The sequence below is a fragment of the Plasmodium knowlesi genome (genome assembly GCF_000006355.2).
Source record: "Plasmodium knowlesi strain H genome assembly, chromosome: 13".
Taxonomy (NCBI): domain Eukaryota; phylum Apicomplexa; class Aconoidasida; order Haemosporida; family Plasmodiidae; genus Plasmodium; species Plasmodium knowlesi.
The window spans coordinates 595398-616402 of NC_011914.2; the positions used below are offsets into that span (position 1 = coordinate 595398).

Consider the following 21005-nt stretch of genomic DNA (forward strand, 5'->3'; position numbering starts at 1 on the left):
TATACAAAATATATATATGAATAATAAATGTTGTTGGTGGTGGTATAAACCTTTTATATATATTTATATACAATATATATGAATAATAAATGTTGGTGGTGATGGTGTAAACCTTTTATATATTTCTGTATACAATATATATATGAATAATAAATGTTGGTGGTGGTGTAAACCCTTTATATATATTTATATACAATATATATGAATAATAATAATGTTGGTGGTGGTGGTATAAACCTTTTATATATATTTATATACAATATATATATGAATAATAATGTTGTTCGTGGTATAAACCTTCTATATATATTTATATACAATATATATGAATAATAAATGTTGTTGGTGGTGGTATAAACCTTTTATATATATTTATATACAATATATATATAAATAATAAATGTTGGTGGTGGTGCAAACCTTTTATATATATTTATATACAATATATATGAATAATAATGTTGTTGTTGGTGGTGTAAATCTTCTATATATTTCTGTATACAATATATATATATGAATAATAAATGTTGTTGGTGGCGTAAACCTTTTATATATATTTATATACAATATATATATATGAATAATAAATGTTGTTGGTGGTGTGAACTTTTTATATATTCCTGCATACAATATATATATGAATAATAAATGTTGTTGTTGGTGTAAACCTTTTATATATATTTATATACAATATATATGAATAATAATGTTGTTGGTGGTGTAAACCTTTTATATATATTTATATACAATATATATGAATAATAAATGTTGGTGGTGGTGTAAACCTTTTATATATATTTATATACAATATATATGAATAATAATGTTGTTGGTGGCGTAAACCTTTTATATATATTTATATACAATATATATATAAATAATAAATGTTGTTGGTGGTGTAAACCTTCTATATATATTTATATACAATATATATATATGAATAATAAATGTTGTTGGTGGTGTGAACTTTTTATATATTCCTGCATACAATATATATATGAATAATAAATGTTGTTGTTGGTGTAAACCTTTTATATATATTTATATACAAAATATATGAATAATAAATGTTGGTGGTGGTGTGAACCTTTCCCCGGAGGAGAGTGCCAGTGGGTCGGGTTTGGCGTGTTTCTTTTCTATATTTATGAACTTCCAACTCCCCAAAGATTCGTTTCCGGAGGAATCGAACCGTTGAATGTTCACATCAAGATCCACATGCCTTGCCGCTGAGCAGATATCACTGAAAATGTATGTGATATATTTTTTATTATGAATCATACTTATATTTTCTCTATGCCCCAAGAAGAACACGGTTATCCATAAGAAAAAAAAAAAAAAAAAAAAACTTTTAACGAAAAAAAAAAAAAAATTTTAACGAAAAAAAAAAAAAAATTTTTAAAAAAAAAAAAAAAAAAACTTTTAACGAAAAAAAAAAAAAAATTTTAAAAAAAAAAAAAAAAAAATTTTTAAAAAAAAAAAAAAAAAAACTTTTAACGAAAAAAAAAAAAAATTTTAACGAGAATAACACGGTTATCAAATAGAAAAAAAAAAAAAAAATCAAATCAAATCAAATTTAAAATGCATTTCCTCGTGCATGGAGAAGATAAATGTTGCATGTAAAAAAAAATAAAAAATAAAAAATAACAATGATGGAAAATGTACATTGCAGAATAGGAAGCCAATTGGGATGGCACACCAAAAAATGTACGTTCGTTTTCCCCTACCTTTATCCACACACACACACACACCCTACATTCCCCTGTAGGATACACAAAAAGAATTCATCATAACGACGCGTTAACTTACATTAATAGCAAAGGTTGTAAAAAGAAAAACAAAGGTTGTAAAAAGAAAAACAAAGGTTGTAAAAAGAAAAACAAAGAAAAAAAGAAAAAAAATATATATTTACCCTCTCCGCTCATACACAATTCAATGTTCCCATTGCTCCATTGCTACATTATAAAGGATAGAACTTCCACCACTTGAGCAACTGGATAATGTGTAGGACGATTCCATGAAACAACATCATCGAAATTATATTTTTCCGCGTTCAAAAGAAGTGGCCTCTGTATAAAAATAACTCATTTCATTCAGATCCTTCTACTTCGGAGGAAAAAAAATAAAAAAAAAATTAGAATAAATGAAAGTTCCTATCCAATCACACAGATATGTTCATCAAGGAGCATGATTATTTATGGATGTACCTGTAATTCATTTTCCCCATATGTCCCCTTTTTCTCAAACAACACAGCGTCAGCAGCAAGCACTTTGTCCTATAAATAGAAATGGACAGTGTTACCAATCCATACTTATACGTATGTGCGCTTGAAAACACCAATGTACGCACTCCTCCGCTTTGCTAAACTGTAACGCCGTGCAAGGATACCTCGAAATCGAAATATGAGAAGCACCTTCCCTTACTTAGATGTTCTTGTGGGGAAAACACTTTGAGGCATAGGACAACCCCTTTTGGATATTCCTCTCGTTATTACATAAATGATGGACATGATATCTGAGCACAGGGGAAAAATACACTTCCGTATAAATTATGATGCGCTTAACTTAGCAGCAACGCGTGCGTACATATTTATGTACACTCGTATATTCTGTGAAATAAAATAAGAGAGAAGCAGGATAACCAATTCATGCGCACTAACGGAGATTCACAGTTTCCCCTGGTGGCATATTCCCACTCATGGCGCAAATAATCTTTAACCTAGAACCGCGCATGGAAGGCGTATTTTAATTTCCCACCACTGCTGCTAATGTAGATGTGTACCTCACAGCAGTCGCCCTCACTCCATATCGAAGCGGAGTTAATGGCTATTTGGGGTAGGCAAATACATGGGTGCACATATATACACATGTGTGAACATCTGAACGCATTACGATGCTACGCAATCGCTTCTCCTACCAACCGTAACGATTTTCCGAATTTTTGTTTCCACCACTGACATCAGAAAATTCCCCAAGCTCATAAAAAATGAAGGAAAAAGAAAATTAACCAGCTTTACCATTCCTCTATATTTATCCCCTTTGTTATACGCAAATGAATTTTCTCCCTTTTTTACTTCAATTTTGGGCATTCTGTCCATATAGAATAAAATATTTGTTCATTCTATTTTTTCTTCCTTTCCTAATATAAAAAAGGTTCTTCCCTACTTTATTACTTGGACCAAATGGGTGTGAATAACTTTAACTTTTTATTTTTCCGAATGCTCCGTATACTGCTCTTTCCTTCCTTCCTTCCTTTTCCAGTTAAGTTAGAGCATTTCCAACAGATTGGGGTCCACAAAGTTAAGCAGCATTTCAGTGAGAGAATGATCCTGAAGATGCCCGTGGTCCATTTCCCACACCGTCATTCCCACGGTGCACCACATAATGCACACCTGAAATCTTAGGAGGTCTCGGCAATTCACAGAACTAAACGGTTACATGCGCCCAGTTCAATCGGAAAATAAACAAAAAAAAAAGTACAAAGCATAATAGGATGCTACAAAACTTTCTTGACACTAGAAAACTCTTATGAGGAGAAATAAAGGGCATGTACTGGAAAAAGCGTTCATTGAAATTGCTCCTCTGTAATTATTCCCTTTCAGTTATTCCCCCCCTTTTAGTGCACACCCCTTGGTACTAAATTATCAACCTTGTAGGTTCTCTTCAATCCTCAATTGTACACGAGAGCACACCGGGACGCACTCGTGAAATATGAACTAGAGAAAGCCACATTTTCATATGTTCCATTTACACCTCCCTTCTTTCTTTTCCTCCTTTTTCTTAAGCAATCGTTAAGTAAACACCCTGTGCGAACGAAGCGCAAGGACATTCGTTTGCCATGCGAACTACAAGAAATGATTGGCGAAGGGCCTCCCTGTTGGAATACGTTACAGCGCAAAAAGAATAGTGCTCTCTGGTAAACGCGCCAATATAAGCAAATGGCTGATGCGTACGCCAATTTTGGCCCCTCAAGACCTATGGGGATAAAACCTAAACGAGCACTGGAGAGGTTCAAAGTTAAAAGATCGGTTAGGTTCATTTTTTTCCTCTTCAATTTATTCTTTTGTCCTCCTTCACAGAATACATCCATAAAATATATTTCTCACCCTCCTTTTAATATCGTTCACCTGGAACGAAAAGAATGTGAAGGAAATAGCAAGGGAGAGGTGCCCTTCTATCGATATCAATCAATGGGAAGGTAATAATTTGGAAGCAAATGAATTGTTGGAATGAAAATCCCTTTTTCTCCCATGGGATGTGTAAAAGGGTAGATATTCATGAAGTACGTATCATGTCCGCAAGGGAAATAAATTTTTCCGATGATCTAGTAGGCATTCCCCAAAAAATACATTTAAGAGTTTCTCCGTAATCTCGCGGTTACCCTTGAATTTTCACAAATTAATGTACTGTGGATGCTTCCCATTCATAATACTTCATATGGAGACTCTAAAAATACACACTTGAGGCGACCCCCATTAAGGGGCACATTCTACACACACACAAAAAAAAATGACGTATAATACTTAGGCTCATTGACATTTTTTCCTGGATGCGCTTCACTTCCATAGGCTGATAAAGCGTTAGAGCAGAACATCAAACTGTTAATGAAGTAAGCTATGGTTCAGTTCCCTTGTGGACTATCGCCAAGGACAGGACAAAATGTGAAGAATTTATTTTCCCCCAAAAAAGTGTACTCACAATTATGTGAAAATTTAAATTGGGTTTAAAAAAATTAAGATAGTTCAAAAAAATATACTATGTTTAAGGGGGGAATGATACACACACAGCTATATACACGCATATACATATTCATGAAGATATGCAAAGGTATACAAATGGGGATGCTTCCAAAATGGTCCAAATAAATATGAGCTGATTTAAAATATTTGTTCACCCCCCCTTTTTTACTGATTCATAGGCGAAAATAAAAGCTTCATTTGAGGCACAAAAAAAAAAAAAAAAAAAGGAAATTGCACATATGCAACGCATCTATGTATATGCACCTTCCATCTACAGTTTTGTAAAGATATAGTAATCACATCTTAACAAACGCTGTGTTAACAACAGTATACCCCTTGAGGTATGGTGAACGGAGAATGCGAAAAGTACGAGGGCAAATAATGCGAAGCTCAATTTTATGATGTGCAAAAAGTACAGACACAAAAAAATAAAATAATAAGAAAAACTTCCTAAAATTTTACGCTATGCAAGCTGAGTCTTCTTCGAATTTAAGAAGGGACGATACACATACTCATAATCCTCATTCAGAGAATCGAGCGCTTCTTTGTTTATTTTGTAAACGATAAAACTGAATCGGGGGCCAACTTCATTTAAAATAATTTCGCCCTTTTCATTAGTCTCCCAATTGTAGTGCCGAAAGTATATGACGTCATTTTTATTAAAGAAAGTTATAACTCGGTTGTTCTCAAATTTCTGAAGATCAAAATACTCATTATTTTTGAAGGTTATTTGTAATTCATCGTTCTCCTTGTCGTCCTGTTCATCCAGAGTATGGTGTTGCACACTATTGGTGATGAGCAAGCCAGTTTGTTCTTCGTTCGAATTTCCACCCTGTGCCTTTCTCCTGGAGATAGAAAGCTTCCTTTTATTCATCCTAATTTTAACAGGGGGAAATAGGTACTTAAAAATGCACATAATTCTCTTCCCCAAATCTGTGTTGAAATTATGAAAGATTAAATGAGGGTTGCACGAAGACACGCTCCCAAGTTGATCTGTGAACTCATGTCTCATTTTGCAATCCTTTATGGTACAGAAGAGAGTGGGACCAAAGGGTAAGTGACAAATTATTAAATTTCGGGGAATCCCCTTATACTCGTGGATAATTATAACATCCGTGATGTTGTTCTTTCTAGCAAAGTTTAAAATATCTTTAATGAAATAACTTCCTCTATTTATCTTTTCGCTATTTGGAATGAGAAGTTTAAATTCTTTTGCAAAACATTCTAGCTGAGAGGAGGGGTTCCTCGACGTGGTAATTAAAACACGTGGGTTTTCAACTCCAGAAAAGAAATACTCATCATCGAATTTTTTATTGATTGCTTTTTCGTCATACAGATTCATCTGTTTTCTCAATTCGTTCTCTTCATTCTTTAAGTCCCCTTGTATCTTTTTATTTTCCCTGTAGCTTTTCTTTACGCTCTTTATCTTCTCTGCGTATTTTTTTTTCTCTTCCTCCACCTTCTTTAAGTACAAATACTCCTTCCGCAATCTTATGTTTCGCCTCAACATGGTTAATAATTCAGCTTAACAAATGGTAACAGGTATATATGTGGGGGCAAGAGGTACAACCAAATGTAAAAATATTTTCCCCCTTTGTGATGTTGTAAATGCTAACAGGGAAAAATTCTCATGTCTCGCTTTGTACTCTTTTATTCTGCTCGGAAATCTTCTTCCGTGAAAGCTTTTTTCCCTTAATAATTTCTTTTTTTTATTTTGCAAACATAACGTTTTGGCAATTTTGATGGATGGTAAGTTTAAAAAGGAGTTGGCTCCCTCCTCGTCAATCTTTGAACTTAAAATTTTGTCCTCCTTCTTTTCATTTTCTGCATCACGCTGGACATTTCGGCAATAATTAGTCGCTCTGCCCTTTACCGTTATGCTGTACAATTTTTTTTTTTTTTTTTTTTTTTTTTTTTTTTAAGCTATATGCGGCATTTAACGGATTTTTTTCTTTAGCCACGCTGACTTCATTTTTCCATTTTTTCACTTTTATTTTTTAATAATTATGATGCTTATTTATTTTTGTGCCTTCGGTTGCGCTACGTATTTATGTAAAAGCTAAATTAATATGCACAATAGAAGGGGACCTCCCTTGGCCTCCTTCATAGCAACAATGTGGGAGAAAAAAAAAAAAAAAAAAAAAAGGTGGCCCCGCGATCCGCGGGAGGTTGGGGAGCGCTGTGTTATTCACCACATTAGACGTCTACTCTAATTTCTGATAATTCTGCCCCACACGCTGCCCTTATTTTTTAAAGTTTGCAGGGGCGCCATAGTTACTATGTGAACCCTTCTGGCCTTTCTGTGAGCAAATACAACAGGAAGTAGGTGGTTGAAATTGTGCATTTGTTTATGTACCAATAGCTCAGATTGGCGGCATGTTCCATTTGAAGTGATTTAAAGACTTCTCCGCAAGTGCCACCTTGGCATGTATTAGCATGTACTATATTATGAGCACATGGGAGGGTTCACCGCGAGCGAGGGCCCCCACAGAACGTTAGATCAATTCCACCTCGCACAATTTTAAAGAATTCGGTTTGTCCAAAAAAGCGCAAACCAAGCGGGGAAGTAGCCTATCGGAAATATCCCCATGGAGGTCTGAAAATATAGTCCCAAAACAGAATGAAAAAAAAAGGAGGTTATGATAATGCTATGGACAGTCATATACTATTTGCAAATTCATTTCGCCTATTTTAAAACGTGAAAGGAAAAAAACCCTATGCCTTATACACCTATATAATAGTACACCGCACCATGATGACGAATGAACTGACTAAATGGTTGCCTCCTTTACATTGTAAAACCGGAACGGGGCGAACGAAGCGTTAACGACTTTTCGTTCGACCCTTTTCGCAATTTGGGGTCTTCTTTTTCCTCTTCCAAATTGTATGCGTACAGGAGAAGCAGTTTTTTTTTTTTTTTTCTCTTCTTTTTTTTCAATGCTTCTTATTTTCCCCGCATAACGTACGGGAAAGATAAATATGCAAGTGAAGAATATTCTCAAAATATACGCATCGGTTAAATAAAAACCATTTGTATGTATTTCACTGTAGGAACCTTCACCTCAGGACTATTCCGCCAATCTAGTTTACGTGGTTCTATATTTTGTCCACTTTGCTTTTTTTTCTCTTTTTCATGTGTACAAAAGTAACACACCTCGTACTACTATTTGATGAAAGGGGGAGTATTATACGAATTTGTTAATTCTTAAAAAATGTGTTCCGTTAATTCTTTGAACATATGAAGTGAATCGCCCATGAGCAGTAAATGTTTTGCTTTAGATGGCTATTCGCTTCCCTGGATTCTTTTAATTCCGAAAAATTCGCACAAAAAAATGGGGGACCAGAAGGATGAAATTTTATCAAAACTAATTTAACACCTTAATATTGGACATCCCCCCTAGGGGGCACAAGACCCGCTTCATTCCGTCAAACACTGCGTCGGTTAAAGGGCCCCCAAAAGAGAACATTACCATTTTTAATGCATAACAACTAGCGCTACATAAGGTGATCTTGATCTTTACATATTTTTGGCGAAATTATTAACTTAGAAGTAGAAAGGAATTTTTTTTTTTTTTTTTTTTTTCCTTCTCTCTCTCATTTTTGCCCTTTAGCGGCCCTTCACCATCTGAGTTTCCGAATAAAAGGGAAAAATAACAGCAGTTCGGAATATACATAGTAAACATACGTATAACCATATATATATTTATAAATGGCCGTCCGATTGGCATATTTCTTTTTGCCCGTTACTGTTATTCGCAGGAGTGTGCGCTGAAGTTAAATCCGCCTCTGCTTTGGAAGGCACAGAATACTTCATACAGTATGAGGTTATCCTTCGCAAGGGGGGAGAAAAAAAGTGGCCCCACCATTATCCCATACCTTTTTTTTTTTTCTTTTTTTTTTTTTTCCCTGATTGCGCATGATGGGGACCTTCTTTTTGCTTGGCCCTTAACCCGGGGGCGCAATAATGCAGAACATTTTTGGTATATATATATGCAAAGGTTACAAGGCCCCGTGGATTACCCCTTATACATAGGCAATAAGAACCTGCTGCTGTGGGAAGCAAATTTATATGGGAGCATCCTCTATAAATAATATCGAAGCTTGGGTGAATAGGGGGTATGGCTATCCTTCCTTATTTCTATATAATATGCCTCTTCATTGAGGGGGTTAAAATAATGTATAGCTTGGAGACCATTAAAAAGAAGGGGCATACATATAAAAAAGGAGGAGCTCAATTGGGGCAACCCCCTTGAAGATAAGTTCACGTACGCTTTGACGTGATAAGCAAAAAGAAAAAAAAAAAAAAAAAGAGAAAAAACATGTCCCTTTAGCAGAAACGCTCATATTTTGAAGGAGCTCGGGCAATTGGTTGAACCTGGCACAAAATTGAGTAAAAATTTTTCCATGTAAGCGCAGCCAAAAAATAAAGCAAGTGAGAAAGGCGGGGCCACTTTTGTTCACGATGAGCACCAACAAAAAAGCCATACATTAAATTAGCGCCTACGTTTCGCAGTCGGCTCACGAAGAAAATACACGCATGTATGCATATATATATATATATATATATAACGCCGCATACGCCTGCGATGAGCACTTGCGCCCGGGGGAAAGGGGCACAATCCGCAAATATATATATATATATATATATATATATATTTATATATTTATATATATATAATGAATATGCCGCATATACAGTCCTTATAACATGTAGCATATATAAACAATAAAAAACAGCGTGTATTCTTTTTTTTTTTATATATGCGCATGTATACAAGCGCACCATCATGGTGGGACGGGGCCAAAATAGCCCCGTGGCCCCATCATTCTTTTCCCATTACCGGCTTTTGGCCCCCTGCACAATTTTCGAAAAATAACGAAATTTAGTCCCCTGAAATTTGAACAAAAAATATGAAAAAAATGAAGTTGAAATAAATTTTTTTTCTTTTGTAAAACGGATTTACAAAACATTTTTATAAACATTTTTTTTTTTTTTTTTTCTGCAAATAAAGAAAAACAAAAAACAGAAGCCCACAAAGGAATTTATATATCATATATATATTTCATTGTATGTACAGAAAAAATTTATAACCAATTGAGGCATATATTCCCATTTTTGCGGAATTGTAAAAAATATCGTTTATTCTCCTTCTATTATATTAAAATATAATATAATTGTTTTTCCTTTCCCCTTGCACTTTTTTCCTCGTTGTCCTGTGTTTTCACATTTTGTGATAAAAAAATAAAATAAGAACCTTTTCTGCAATTTTTTTTCCCCTCTTTGTGAGTAATCACTGTTTTTCTTGTTGCTTCCGTATATTTCGCAAGAATAATTGGAACAACTGCGCAAGCTGCTGCGGTGTAATTTTAAGCACTTTTGTATTGTACTGAACCTACTTTTCCCGTTAACGGAGGAGCGTTAAGAGGAATATAATAACCCCTTAAGTTCACCCCCCATTTTTCCAAATTTTTTACTTTTTCACACCCTCTTGAAAATTCAAAAATGGCAAGCGGAAAAGCAGCCAAGCCAAATCTCCCCGAATCGAACATCGCCATCGGTATTGACCTTGGTACCACCTATTCCTGCGTCGGAGTATGGAGAAACGAAAATGTAGATATCATTGCCAATGACCAGGGAAACAGAACCACTCCCTCCTATGTTGCCTTCACTGACACGGAGAGGCTAATCGGAGATGCCGCTAAGAACCAAGTGGCAAGGAACCCAGAAAACACTGTTTTCGATGCTAAGAGGTTAATTGGAAGGAAGTTCACTGAATCTTCTGTGCAGAGCGATATGAAACACTGGCCCTTTACCGTTAAATCCGGTGTTGATGAGAAACCCATGATTGAAGTGAGCTATCAAGGAGAGAAGAAATTATTTCACCCCGAAGAAATCTCTTCTATGGTTTTGCAAAAGATGAAAGAGAATGCCGAAGCCTTCTTAGGAAAGTCTATAAAAAATGCAGTCATCACCGTCCCAGCTTATTTTAATGATTCACAAAGGCAAGCCACCAAGGACGCAGGTACCATTGCTGGTTTGAATGTTATGAGAATCATTAACGAGCCAACCGCAGCTGCTATTGCATATGGTCTTCACAAAAAAGGAAAGGGTGAAAAGAACATTCTGATCTTCGATCTTGGAGGAGGAACTTTCGATGTATCCCTCCTTACTATTGAAGATGGAATTTTCGAAGTGAAGGCTACAGCTGGAGACACTCACTTGGGAGGAGAAGATTTTGACAACAGATTGGTCAACTTTTGTGTTGAAGATTTTAAAAGAAAAAATAGAGGAAAGGATTTATCCAAAAATAGCAGAGCTTTGAGAAGATTACGAACTCAGTGTGAGAGAGCCAAACGTACCTTGTCCTCCTCCACACAAGCCACCATCGAAATTGATTCCCTCTTTGAAGGTATCGACTACAGTGTAACAGTAAGCAGAGCCAGATTTGAGGAATTATGTATCGATTACTTCCGTGATACGCTAATCCCTGTTGAGAAGGTGTTGAAAGATGCAATGATGGACAAGAAGAGCGTGCACGAAGTTGTTCTTGTTGGTGGTTCCACAAGAATTCCCAAAATTCAAACACTCATTAAGGAATTCTTTAACGGAAAGGAAGCCTGCAGATCAATCAACCCTGATGAAGCCGTTGCATATGGTGCTGCAGTGCAAGCAGCCATTTTGTCCGGTGACCAATCCAATGCCGTACAAGACTTGTTGCTCTTAGATGTGTGCTCCTTATCCCTTGGTTTGGAAACCGCAGGAGGAGTTATGACCAAGCTCATTGAGAGAAATACCACGATCCCCGCCAAGAAGAGTCAAATCTTCACTACCTATGCTGATAACCAACCAGGAGTGTTGATCCAAGTGTACGAAGGAGAAAGAGCCCTAACCAAGGACAATAACCTTTTAGGTAAATTTCACCTAGACGGTATCCCACCTGCCCCAAGAAAAGTTCCACAAATTGAAGTTACCTTTGACATTGATGCCAATGGTATCCTTAATGTCACTGCTGTTGAAAAGTCTACTGGAAAGCAGAACCATATTACCATTACGAATGACAAGGGAAGATTGTCCCCAGAAGAAATTGACCGTATGGTGAACGATGCTGAAAAATACAAAGCAGAGGATGAAGAAAATAAGAACAGAATTGAAGCAAGAAACAGCCTTGAAAATTACTGCTACGGAGTAAAGAGCTCATTAGAGGACCAGAAAATAAAAGAGAAATTGCAACCATCTGAAATTGAAACTTGCATGAAGAGCATCAGTAGCATATTGGAGTGGTTAGAGAAGAACCAATTAGCTAGCAAGGAAGAATATGAGTCCAAGCAAAAGGAAGCTGAGTCCGTTTGCGCTCCCATCATGTCCAAGATATATCAGGATGCCGCTGGTGCAGCTGGCGGAATGCCCGGTGGAATGCCCGGAGGTATGCCAGGAGGCATGCCCGGCGGTGGAATGCCAGGTGGAATGAATTTCCCAGGTGGCATGCCAGGTGGCGGAATGCCCGGAGGTGCTCCCGCTGGAAGTGGACCCACTGTCGAGGAAGTCGATTGAACGGAGTCAAATCCAAAGCATCACCGCAAAAATCACTGCTGAGCCGCACTGTGGCTGATATTTATAGTGTTGTTGTCCTAGTTGGGTGAAAAAAAGGAGGGGAGATACATGTGTATTTTCATGCCTGTATATGGGCCTTCACATGTGCCTTCATCTTTTCCTCCGTACACACCATCCATCCATGTATGGAAGAGCAATAGACAATAGACACACAGCTGAACATGTGCGGTGTGGCCCATGGGACCCTTTTGAACGCGCACCTGGGTGTGAATTTACATGGGTGTCCCACGAACCAACTTCTCCACAAAAAAATAATAATAATAATAATAAAATAATAAAACATAAAAAAAAAAAAAAAAATTAAATAATTCATCACCATTCATAATTCATTGTGTTAATATATACGTACGCGCTTGTTCGTACGTATAGGGCCACGCATGCATTTTAAACTTAAGTAATTTCTTTTTTTCTGTAACTGAAGGAGCAATGTACATACATATGTGCATGTGAATATGCTAATAAGGATGCATAATAAATCGTGCGAAAATCAGTTCAGATATATATTTTTTTCTTTTTTTAAAACTTAAAGAATAGCAACGGGAAAAGGAAATGATGTGATAAAAATTATTGTTACATTGAATTCTGCCTTTGGAATTGGCCATCTGATAGACCGCTGTCCTGTGAACTCATATGTACCAACTGGGGGGGTGGTGAAAATATGTTGCCCCCTTTTGGGTAAAATAGAAAAAAAAAAATTTCTTAAAGGTATTTATGAAGGAGATGTGCTACATTATACAACGTTGGAAAGTCTCTCTCTCCATGTCAGGATTTTTTCCTTGTAGCCCCTCCAAAACACAGATTGCAAAGGAAACGCGTGGGGAGAGAGTGTACCTCCTCTTACAACAAGTATTTTAAGAGTATTCCTTCAAATGACTACTTTCCGCGTTGCCCTAATCGTGACCAACCACAGTGGAACAAAACTTTCAAAGCGAAAGGGAGTTTTAAATTGGAGGGGATGCTTTCCAAAGGAAGGCTCATATAACGCATACAGGCAAAGCAAACCTTTTTAACGATGCCCCGCAAGTAGTACACATACGCCATGTTTAAAAGTCACTAGAGGGAAATAGAGAAAAAAAAAAAAAGAAAACAGCTTTAAGGGAACAATAAACACAGGTTTATCATTTTGAAACAAAAAAAAAAAAAAAAAGGGGGGGGGAATTGTAAAGGCACTACTCAGTACGAAAATACACATGTAAACGTAGAGATACAGTGCTCGTGCCCCACGGCCTATGGCTACTCTCATATAGAAACATGGTTGTACATATCCTTCAAAACGTTCCGCAGAAAGTAGAATGACGGGTCTAGGGAGCTGTGAACTTTCCAAACGATGTTTCTTTTTGTTCTCTCAACTTTTTTTTCATCCATCGGTCCTCGTGTTGCTATGTCCCTTTCCTCCTTCTTAACGAATGTCTTCCCGTCAATTATGATTTGATTTTCTTGTGTAAAGTTTAAGCATCTTTTAAATGTGGTACTTACTGTATGGGATAAATTTTTCATGCTTACTTCACCGATGTAGATACTACCACTGGGGATGTGTTCTTCATTCGTGTTGTCTTCATTCGAGAGGATGTCCCGTATTCCGGATGAAGCGTCAGAGTCGTCTGATGATTCGCCTGCATGAGGTTGATCTTCATCCTCCTGTGTTTCTCCTCTGCTGGCTACCTCATCATCCATGTAGTAATCCAAAAAGGGTTTCTTCTCATTCGGCTTTTCCTTACCTGCACTTTGGCTTGTTTCATTGGGGGCATTTTGTTCTCCTTGATTTTGACTTTCCTTTTCTTCCTTTGTATGTTTTTCCCCTTCCTGTGTCCCTTCATTCTGGTTGTCTATCGCAAGGGAGTAATTCGCTTCACTGAATTCGCTCCAGAAGGTGCTGTGCTCGTTGATGAACCGTTTTCGCCTATAGTGGGGTAGCAATTAAGAGGGAGCAATTAAGAGAGAGCAATTACGTAAAGTAGCTATGCTAACAAAACACAGGTGAGTAACACTTCGAATACACGTAGCATTGTCCGCTGTGCACGGCATGGGGCTCTTACCTCCTGGCGCATATCTGCGAATTCGGTTCTCCCTTTGTGGAACTCAGGGTGGCCTTAATTTTAAAAACGTTCAACTGGTTATCGGCAACCTTGGTCGTGTTGATCATCGTGTAGATATTTTTTATGCACACATTCTCGTAACGAACACTTAGAGGAATGCTAACCGAGTCCAGAGTTTTTCCACTGGAACAAAAGTATCGACTCAAATAAATGCTTCTCTTGTTTTCACTGCTGGAAAAATTGGGGATGTAAAAACTGTGGAACTTTATTTCATCCATGGAGTGTATTGATGCGTGCAGTAACATTTCCAAATGAAAAGAAAAAAAACTATTGCAACTTGGAAGGAGGACAAAATTCTGGGGCTTCATCAGATGTATTATACTGTTAAGGGCATTTTGGTTAATAAAATTTTCCATGTTAAATGTTCTTACAGAGCAATCTACCTGAATGGACACTTTCTCTTCCTGAACTGTGGTAGGAATGGTTTTTAAATATTTTATTAGTTTTTTTTTCCATGTCATTTTTGGCATTTCCGAGGAATGGCTATTTTCTTCGTAAGTATTATCTAACAGGTTGCTCCCTTTTCTAATCCTTTTTTCTCCACGCATTTTTTTTCTGTTTACTTGGTAATAATCTGATATGTGTACCGTTTCGTAAGCTCCCTTTCCATCATCGTTTGTGGAACTATTTTCTTCGTTATTCTCGTCTAAATCATTATCCTGATCATTTGTAAATATTTGCTCATTTTTTACAAATGAGGTCGTCATATTTGTGTGGTCTCTGTGTTTCGAAAGTGGATGCCTGATGGCATAACTTTCATCTTCATATGTTTCATCATCACTGGATTCAGGTTCTTCTTTTATTCTTACTTTTTTTTGGTGGGGGTCCTTTTTAACATTCCCAATTTTGTGCATATGCGGATAGTACGTGTTGTCTGGATCATCCGAATGTTCATTCTTCAGAAGGTGGTTGTAAAATTTAGTATATTCATTGTCGTTTATTTTTTCCTCTTTTATGGTGATTCTTCCTTTTCGTGTTTTTCCTCTAGAAGGTTCCATTCCATCTTGTGAATATTCTTCATCGAGATCGCTACGGTAATGAACTTCATGTTTATCCCTCTGGTGGTTAGCGCTTGGCTTGGCACTTGTGTGCTTCTCGGTGTCACTGTCACTGGCATTGCTGTCACTATGTTTATACAGGTGGCCCGGAATTTTGGGATCCTTGCCCACTCCTTGTTCTTCCTGTTCGTCTGAATGGTAGTACGTGTTGTACTTCTGCGGATCGTGTGATCCGTCGTCATCATCGTCAACTTCTTCTTCCTCCTCCTCTTCGTCAGTTTCCTCGTCATAATCATCGTCATCCTCTTCGTCTTCCTCTTCTTCTTCGTCGGAATCTTCACCATCGTCATCGTCATCATAGTCCTCCGTTTCATCACCAACGTTTCTCTCCCCTTTGTATTTCTCCTCTTTTATAAGTTGTTCACCAGCAGTGCCCTCCCTCTTCACCTTGTCCATTCCACCTCTGTCTGCCTTTCCGATTAGGTTACCCTCCCTTTTTATGTACAGCATTTCTTCTTGAGACTCGAAAACGAATTTTGATTTTTTTTTTTTTTTTCTCATCTTGTCCTTCTTCTTCTTAACTGTTTTACCAATTGATTTGCTCAGCACGACTTCTTTCTCGATGTTATTTTTTTCCTTTAAATAAATTTCATATAATTTTTCGTCATCGAGTTTTACATGTTGGCTGAAGCAGAAGGATAGCTCTGGTTTGGTCATTTTATCTCTATGCGTGAAATAATGACTACACACTTTTTGCGAAAAACTGGGAGCATAATATTTCTTCGTAAATATTAATGCGTTTTTCTTCCTCGTGAGAAACGTCGACAGAATCTTCTTCACCGTGTCGTTGTTCAGAGACGCCGGGAAGGAAAACAAAATGTAATACCCATTTTCGTACTTTTTAAAATCGCTGTAGCTGTTTATACATACTAGATTTTTCATTTTGAAAATATTTACTCTGTTTTTGTGGAAATTGCTTTTTATGTGGCTGTTTAGGTAGGTCAGCGAAGCGAACAGCAGCCTTGTGAAGTTTTCTCTGTAAAGGAGGAGCGAAATAAGAAAAGGAAGGGTGAGTAGAGGATGGGTTAGAGTAATTCGAGGAAATAATACCCTTGGGGTAACACTTGATTATTCTTAAGTGATTCTTCTTACGAATAGGGGCATAGGAACAGGAGGACGTATCTCTGCATGCTCACCTCCAGGAGAGCGTTTATGTGGAAGAGAAGATCCAGGAAAACGCCTGTGGGGGAAGGGGGGGGTGGAGGTGTAGTTTCAGTTGGCACTAAATGGGGAGATAAATATAAATGGGTCCAAATGGGTGATCACTCGGAACCCTACGGGGAGGCTCGCCCAGTGTCTCCCTTTTCCACTTGTCGGCGGGGAGGGTTGTGCTTCAACGACTTTGTATTTTTCCTCCCCTGAAGTATGGTCCATCCTCCTTTTTCTCCGTGTAATACTCACTGTCGATATCCACGGGGAGGAGTACACATCCGAGGTTATTCATAGTTTTGTTGATGATGCCCAGAATTATTTTCATGTCTACCATTTTTGCATGATTCTTATTTGTGTAACGAAAGTTGCCAATGTAAGTGAACACATTGGTCTGTTGTAACACGTCTGATTTTTCTATGAAGGAATAATCAGACATGTGTGAATTCACGGAATACAATATTTTTGAATTGAAAATTTTTATAATCACTGCAGACGATCCTATGTTGTCTCCATTATTTATAAAATATATGGGAAGCATACATACTGTTTTTTTTTTTTGGCATATGATTTTCTTAAAGGTGTAATGTTCTTTAAACTCCAACGAAGTCACATTGTAGAAGAGCTCGTTCACGATTTTGAAATATTCATCATCTTTAAAAGATTTAAAAAATTTGCAACTATTCGTACATTTGAAGTAACTGAGGAGGACATATTTACTGTACGCCTTGACATACTCGTGGCATATGATTGGGATTTTCCTCTTCCTCTTTTGTAGTTCCTGGAAAACCAGCGGTGCGCACCCCACGTAGCTGAGGCTGTGGTTCGTGAGTAGCAGGACGTCCACATATTCGCACACCCTACAGGGGGGGGACAAAAAAAAAAAAAAAAAAAAAGGAAAAAAAAATTGCAAAAAAAAATTACGAAACTTTTCCACCACATGGTGGTATTATATATGGCTTGATGTGGATTGGCCTGGGATGACTAGCATCCAAGCTCCATCTCCACGTAAGATGTCATATGTGAACACTTGTATGATTTTTCAACGAACGTGCACCTGCTCCCTCCTTACCGCAACACATTCTTCACGTCTTCCGTGCAGAACTGATCATCCCATCCGCAATTTATAAGGACATATATATTTTTATCTTTTTCCTCTGCGTAAAAATCCTTCTTGTTGTTTAGGTAGTCATAATTATAGGTCTTCCTTGGAAGAGGGCCCCCCTGATCTTTGCTCGTTGCATGACCGTTAGGAGCAAGGGGCTCTTCCCTGAGTTGTTGTTCAGCGTCCTCTTCAATTCCCTCCACCCCGGGGTCTTCACAGACTATTCCCTCTTTATCGCCATCCTGCAAAAGTTCACTCAACTTACAGCCCCTATTGGAAGCATCCAAGTTTTTAATTATCAGCAGTGTGCTGTAAAACTTGTGACTGTACAGGGGGACGATCTCCAAAATCATTTTTGCCAATGGGGGGTCAATCTATCTTCGACCATGCGGATAAATTGTTTGAAGTAATTTCCTTGTTGGCTTTACGTAGAGAGCCTCCAATTTGTTTGCTCCCTTCTTTAGCGTGTTTAACTAAGCGGTTCATCCAGAATGACCTTTTTTTTTTTTTTTTTTTTTTTTTTTTTTTTTTTTTTTTTTTGTCCTGTGTTACGGGAGTGGCATGACAAGTTGGGCACGGATGCCGCTTCAACAGAGCGCGTTTATTTGTGTTCCCCTAATTACATATGTGTGAAAGGGCTCCCCCACAGAATAGGGAGCAGTGGGCATTTTTTACAATGCCAAATCGTCCTCATTCAGTCGGCCTTCATGAAGACAGTCCTCTTTTCCTTTTCCTTCTTACTCGAATCGCGTATTACATGTACAGAACCATCCCCGCAGTGCTATGTTGTTCCTTCTGTTGTACACGTTCACCATTCGAAATGGGGAAAGAATTGCATGGGGGGGAAAAAAAAAAGAAAAAAACATATTTACTTAACAGATCATCCTTCAAGGCGAACCTTCTTATTTCCCAAAAAGTTCATCACACGTATCCGCCACTTTAAATTGGTGCCTTGTGAACAGGTATAGTGGGATGCGTGGCTCTTTTTCTAATTTTTCCTTCTTTTTTTTTCCCCTCTCAAAATGGGCATATGCTATACATTGCACGCGTTGTGCCTACACGGCACCGTTTTTTTATGACTACGTGATCAACTCAGTTCATGAGAATATTTTTACCAGGGGAACGAAGGCCTAAAATAAAAAAAAGAAATAAAAAAATAAAATATATTTCCCCCCAAATGTTAAGCTATATAGAAAAACTTTTAACGTTGTATAGAAGCGACAATTTTTTAATTTTCTCATAAAAAAAAATTCGCGGGAAAGGAAAAATAACAGCATGCGACTTTTCTGCGCATATTTTTATACTTTCCTTGCGACTTGGCAAATTTTTTACAGCGAAGTATACTTATGAAGCCTTTTTTTTTAATTAGATAACGCCTGCTATTTTGTGAAGTTTTTTTTTTTTTTTTTTTTTTTTTCTGTTCTTCCTTCAATGAGATGATCTCCTGCGCAAGAAGCAATTGAGATAATGCTACTCATACTGACGAAGTATGGTGCGAGCTCGACTTACCCACTGATGCGTAACGCGAAAATTACGCATGTAGGTATGCACAGATAGAGGTACCTGTCCGCATGAGACGCCTCTGCATACTTACTGAACGTCCATCCGAGAGTACAACATTGCATAACAATTAGGAGATCACGCAAAAGTGGACACCGACAACATGGTGACAGCCAAGAAGGGGAAAAAATTCAAACCGGCGGTAAAAAAAGAAGGCAACAAACAGGGGAAAGCGAAGGAGAGTAAACAAAAGACTGCAAAGCAACATGAAGAAGAAATTGTCCAAAAAACAAACGTAATAGCAATTAAGAAAAGTGGAATGAACTCCGTTTTCAAATCGTTATGTCGAGATTTAGCAGAAGTGTTCTCCCCATATTCGGTAACCTTATACATAAATAAATTAAAAAATTTAGCCGAACTGAAGAAAAAACTAAAGGAGTTATGCTATAAATATACAATTAGCATACACATAAGCAACCAAAAATTGATGTATAATATTACGAGCAATTACACCAAGTTGACATTAACATTTATCATTCAAAATTTCACCAATGCATCAGTGATTAGGTCTAAAAGTCCCAAATGTGCTTTTCACAATTATAGTAAATTTAAGCCTTTACTCATTTTGAAAAACTTCAATAAATCTGAAAATCCGGAGATGCTAAATTATTTAATTATTATACAAAATATACTGAAAAATATGTTCCCCAATATAAATCTCAGAACAGACGGCGAACACAAACCTAAGAGAGTCATACTGTACAGCTACAACAGCGCCGATGAAACTATCTACTTTCGCCAGTATGTGACAAGTTTAAGACAGAAATCGGTTAAAGAAATAATAAATGAGGCGTACCGAAATGATGGTCTAGGGGAGTATAACAACATGTACAATTTTTTATCCAACCGAATGGACCTCAATAGTGCTAAAAGGGAGGAAGAAAACGAAATGGTGGAAGTAGGACCACGCGTTAGCTTCAAGATTTTTAAAATTGAAGATCAGGACAAAGGTAAGGATAATTTTGCTGCATACATGTAGAGAGAAAAGTTGGCGTTTTGAGAGAAAATGACAATTTTAAGCTCTGTATCAGGTGTTTACCTAGAACATGGGTGTCAAATGGCGTACGCATTTTATTTGCGCCCCTGTGTTGGCAAATATGTGCATAAGGTACATAGATTGCGAAATGTAAAATGTTTGTTCCTTTCCCTTTTTTTTTTTTTGCAGTTATATACTCCATGACAAATCAGAAATGATCCTTCAGGTGGCAAGAAAACGGAGCTTGCCATATTGAGCAACCTACCCCTGAATTATTTTATGGACCACTGACGACTTTACTGCGCCTATGCATACTGTAGCGCTCAAATTGGCACAATGTGAGGTGTAGCGTTGTAAGCTACCTTTCCGCAGTGTCATGTACTTTTGTTTGTTTTTTTCTTTTTTTTAACATTATGACGCTTTTAGCTGACCCGTTCAGGCGTTTATGAATTGGTTGTAAAAATATTCCAGAATAAAGCCCTTAAAATGGCTAGTTGGAGAATTTTTTTTTTTTTTTTATACTTTAGTTTCCCCATTTTCGCTAGCTAAGAAGAAAAAAGAAAAAATAGAAAAAATGGGAAGCAGAGTAAAATGTGCACATGTAAGAACTCACTTATGTGTGCAATCAGGCATGAAGGGTTACATCAGTACATGTAGACAATTTTGTACACGGCGAGTGGCACAAAAGTTATGCGATGCTGTTGCCCATTTCA

General features: G+C 37.3%; 4 protein-coding genes across 4 annotated transcripts; 2 read left to right on the forward strand and 2 right to left on the reverse strand.

The window, feature by feature from the left end:
• Window positions 1–5199: 5199 nt before the first annotated feature.
• PKNH_1312600 (u3 small nucleolar ribonucleoprotein protein. u3 small nucleolar ribonucleoprotein protein) lies at window positions 5200–6246 on the reverse strand (the record flags this gene model as incomplete). Its single annotated transcript, XM_002258101.1, has 1 exon — window positions 5200–6246. The coding sequence occupies one exon, from the start codon at window positions 6244–6246 to the stop codon at window positions 5200–5202; it is 1047 nt and encodes a 348-aa protein (XP_002258137.1).
• Window positions 6247–10239: 3993 nt separating this feature from the next.
• On the forward strand, window positions 10240–12288 carry PKNH_1312700 (heat shock protein 70, putative; the record flags this gene model as incomplete). Its single annotated transcript, XM_002258100.1, has 1 exon — window positions 10240–12288. One exon carries the CDS (start codon window positions 10240–10242, stop codon window positions 12286–12288), a length of 2049 nt encoding a protein of 682 aa, XP_002258136.1.
• Window positions 12289–13587: 1299 nt separating this feature from the next.
• PKNH_1312800 (conserved Plasmodium protein, unknown function) lies at window positions 13588–18109 on the reverse strand (the record flags this gene model as incomplete). The annotated part of the gene is made up of 5 exons (XM_002258099.1): window positions 13588–14248; window positions 14385–16478; window positions 16595–16682; window positions 16904–17511; window positions 17724–18109. 5 exons carry the CDS (start codon window positions 18107–18109, stop codon window positions 13588–13590), a joined length of 3837 nt encoding a protein of 1278 aa, XP_002258135.1.
• Window positions 18110–19419: 1310 nt separating this feature from the next.
• Window positions 19420–20510, forward strand: PKNH_1312900 (BRIX domain, putative; the record flags this gene model as incomplete). Its single annotated transcript, XM_002258098.1, has 2 exons — window positions 19420–20266; window positions 20482–20510. The coding sequence occupies 2 exons, from the start codon at window positions 19420–19422 to the stop codon at window positions 20508–20510; spliced, it is 876 nt and encodes a 291-aa protein (XP_002258134.1).
• Between the last annotated feature and the right edge of the window lie 495 nt (window positions 20511–21005).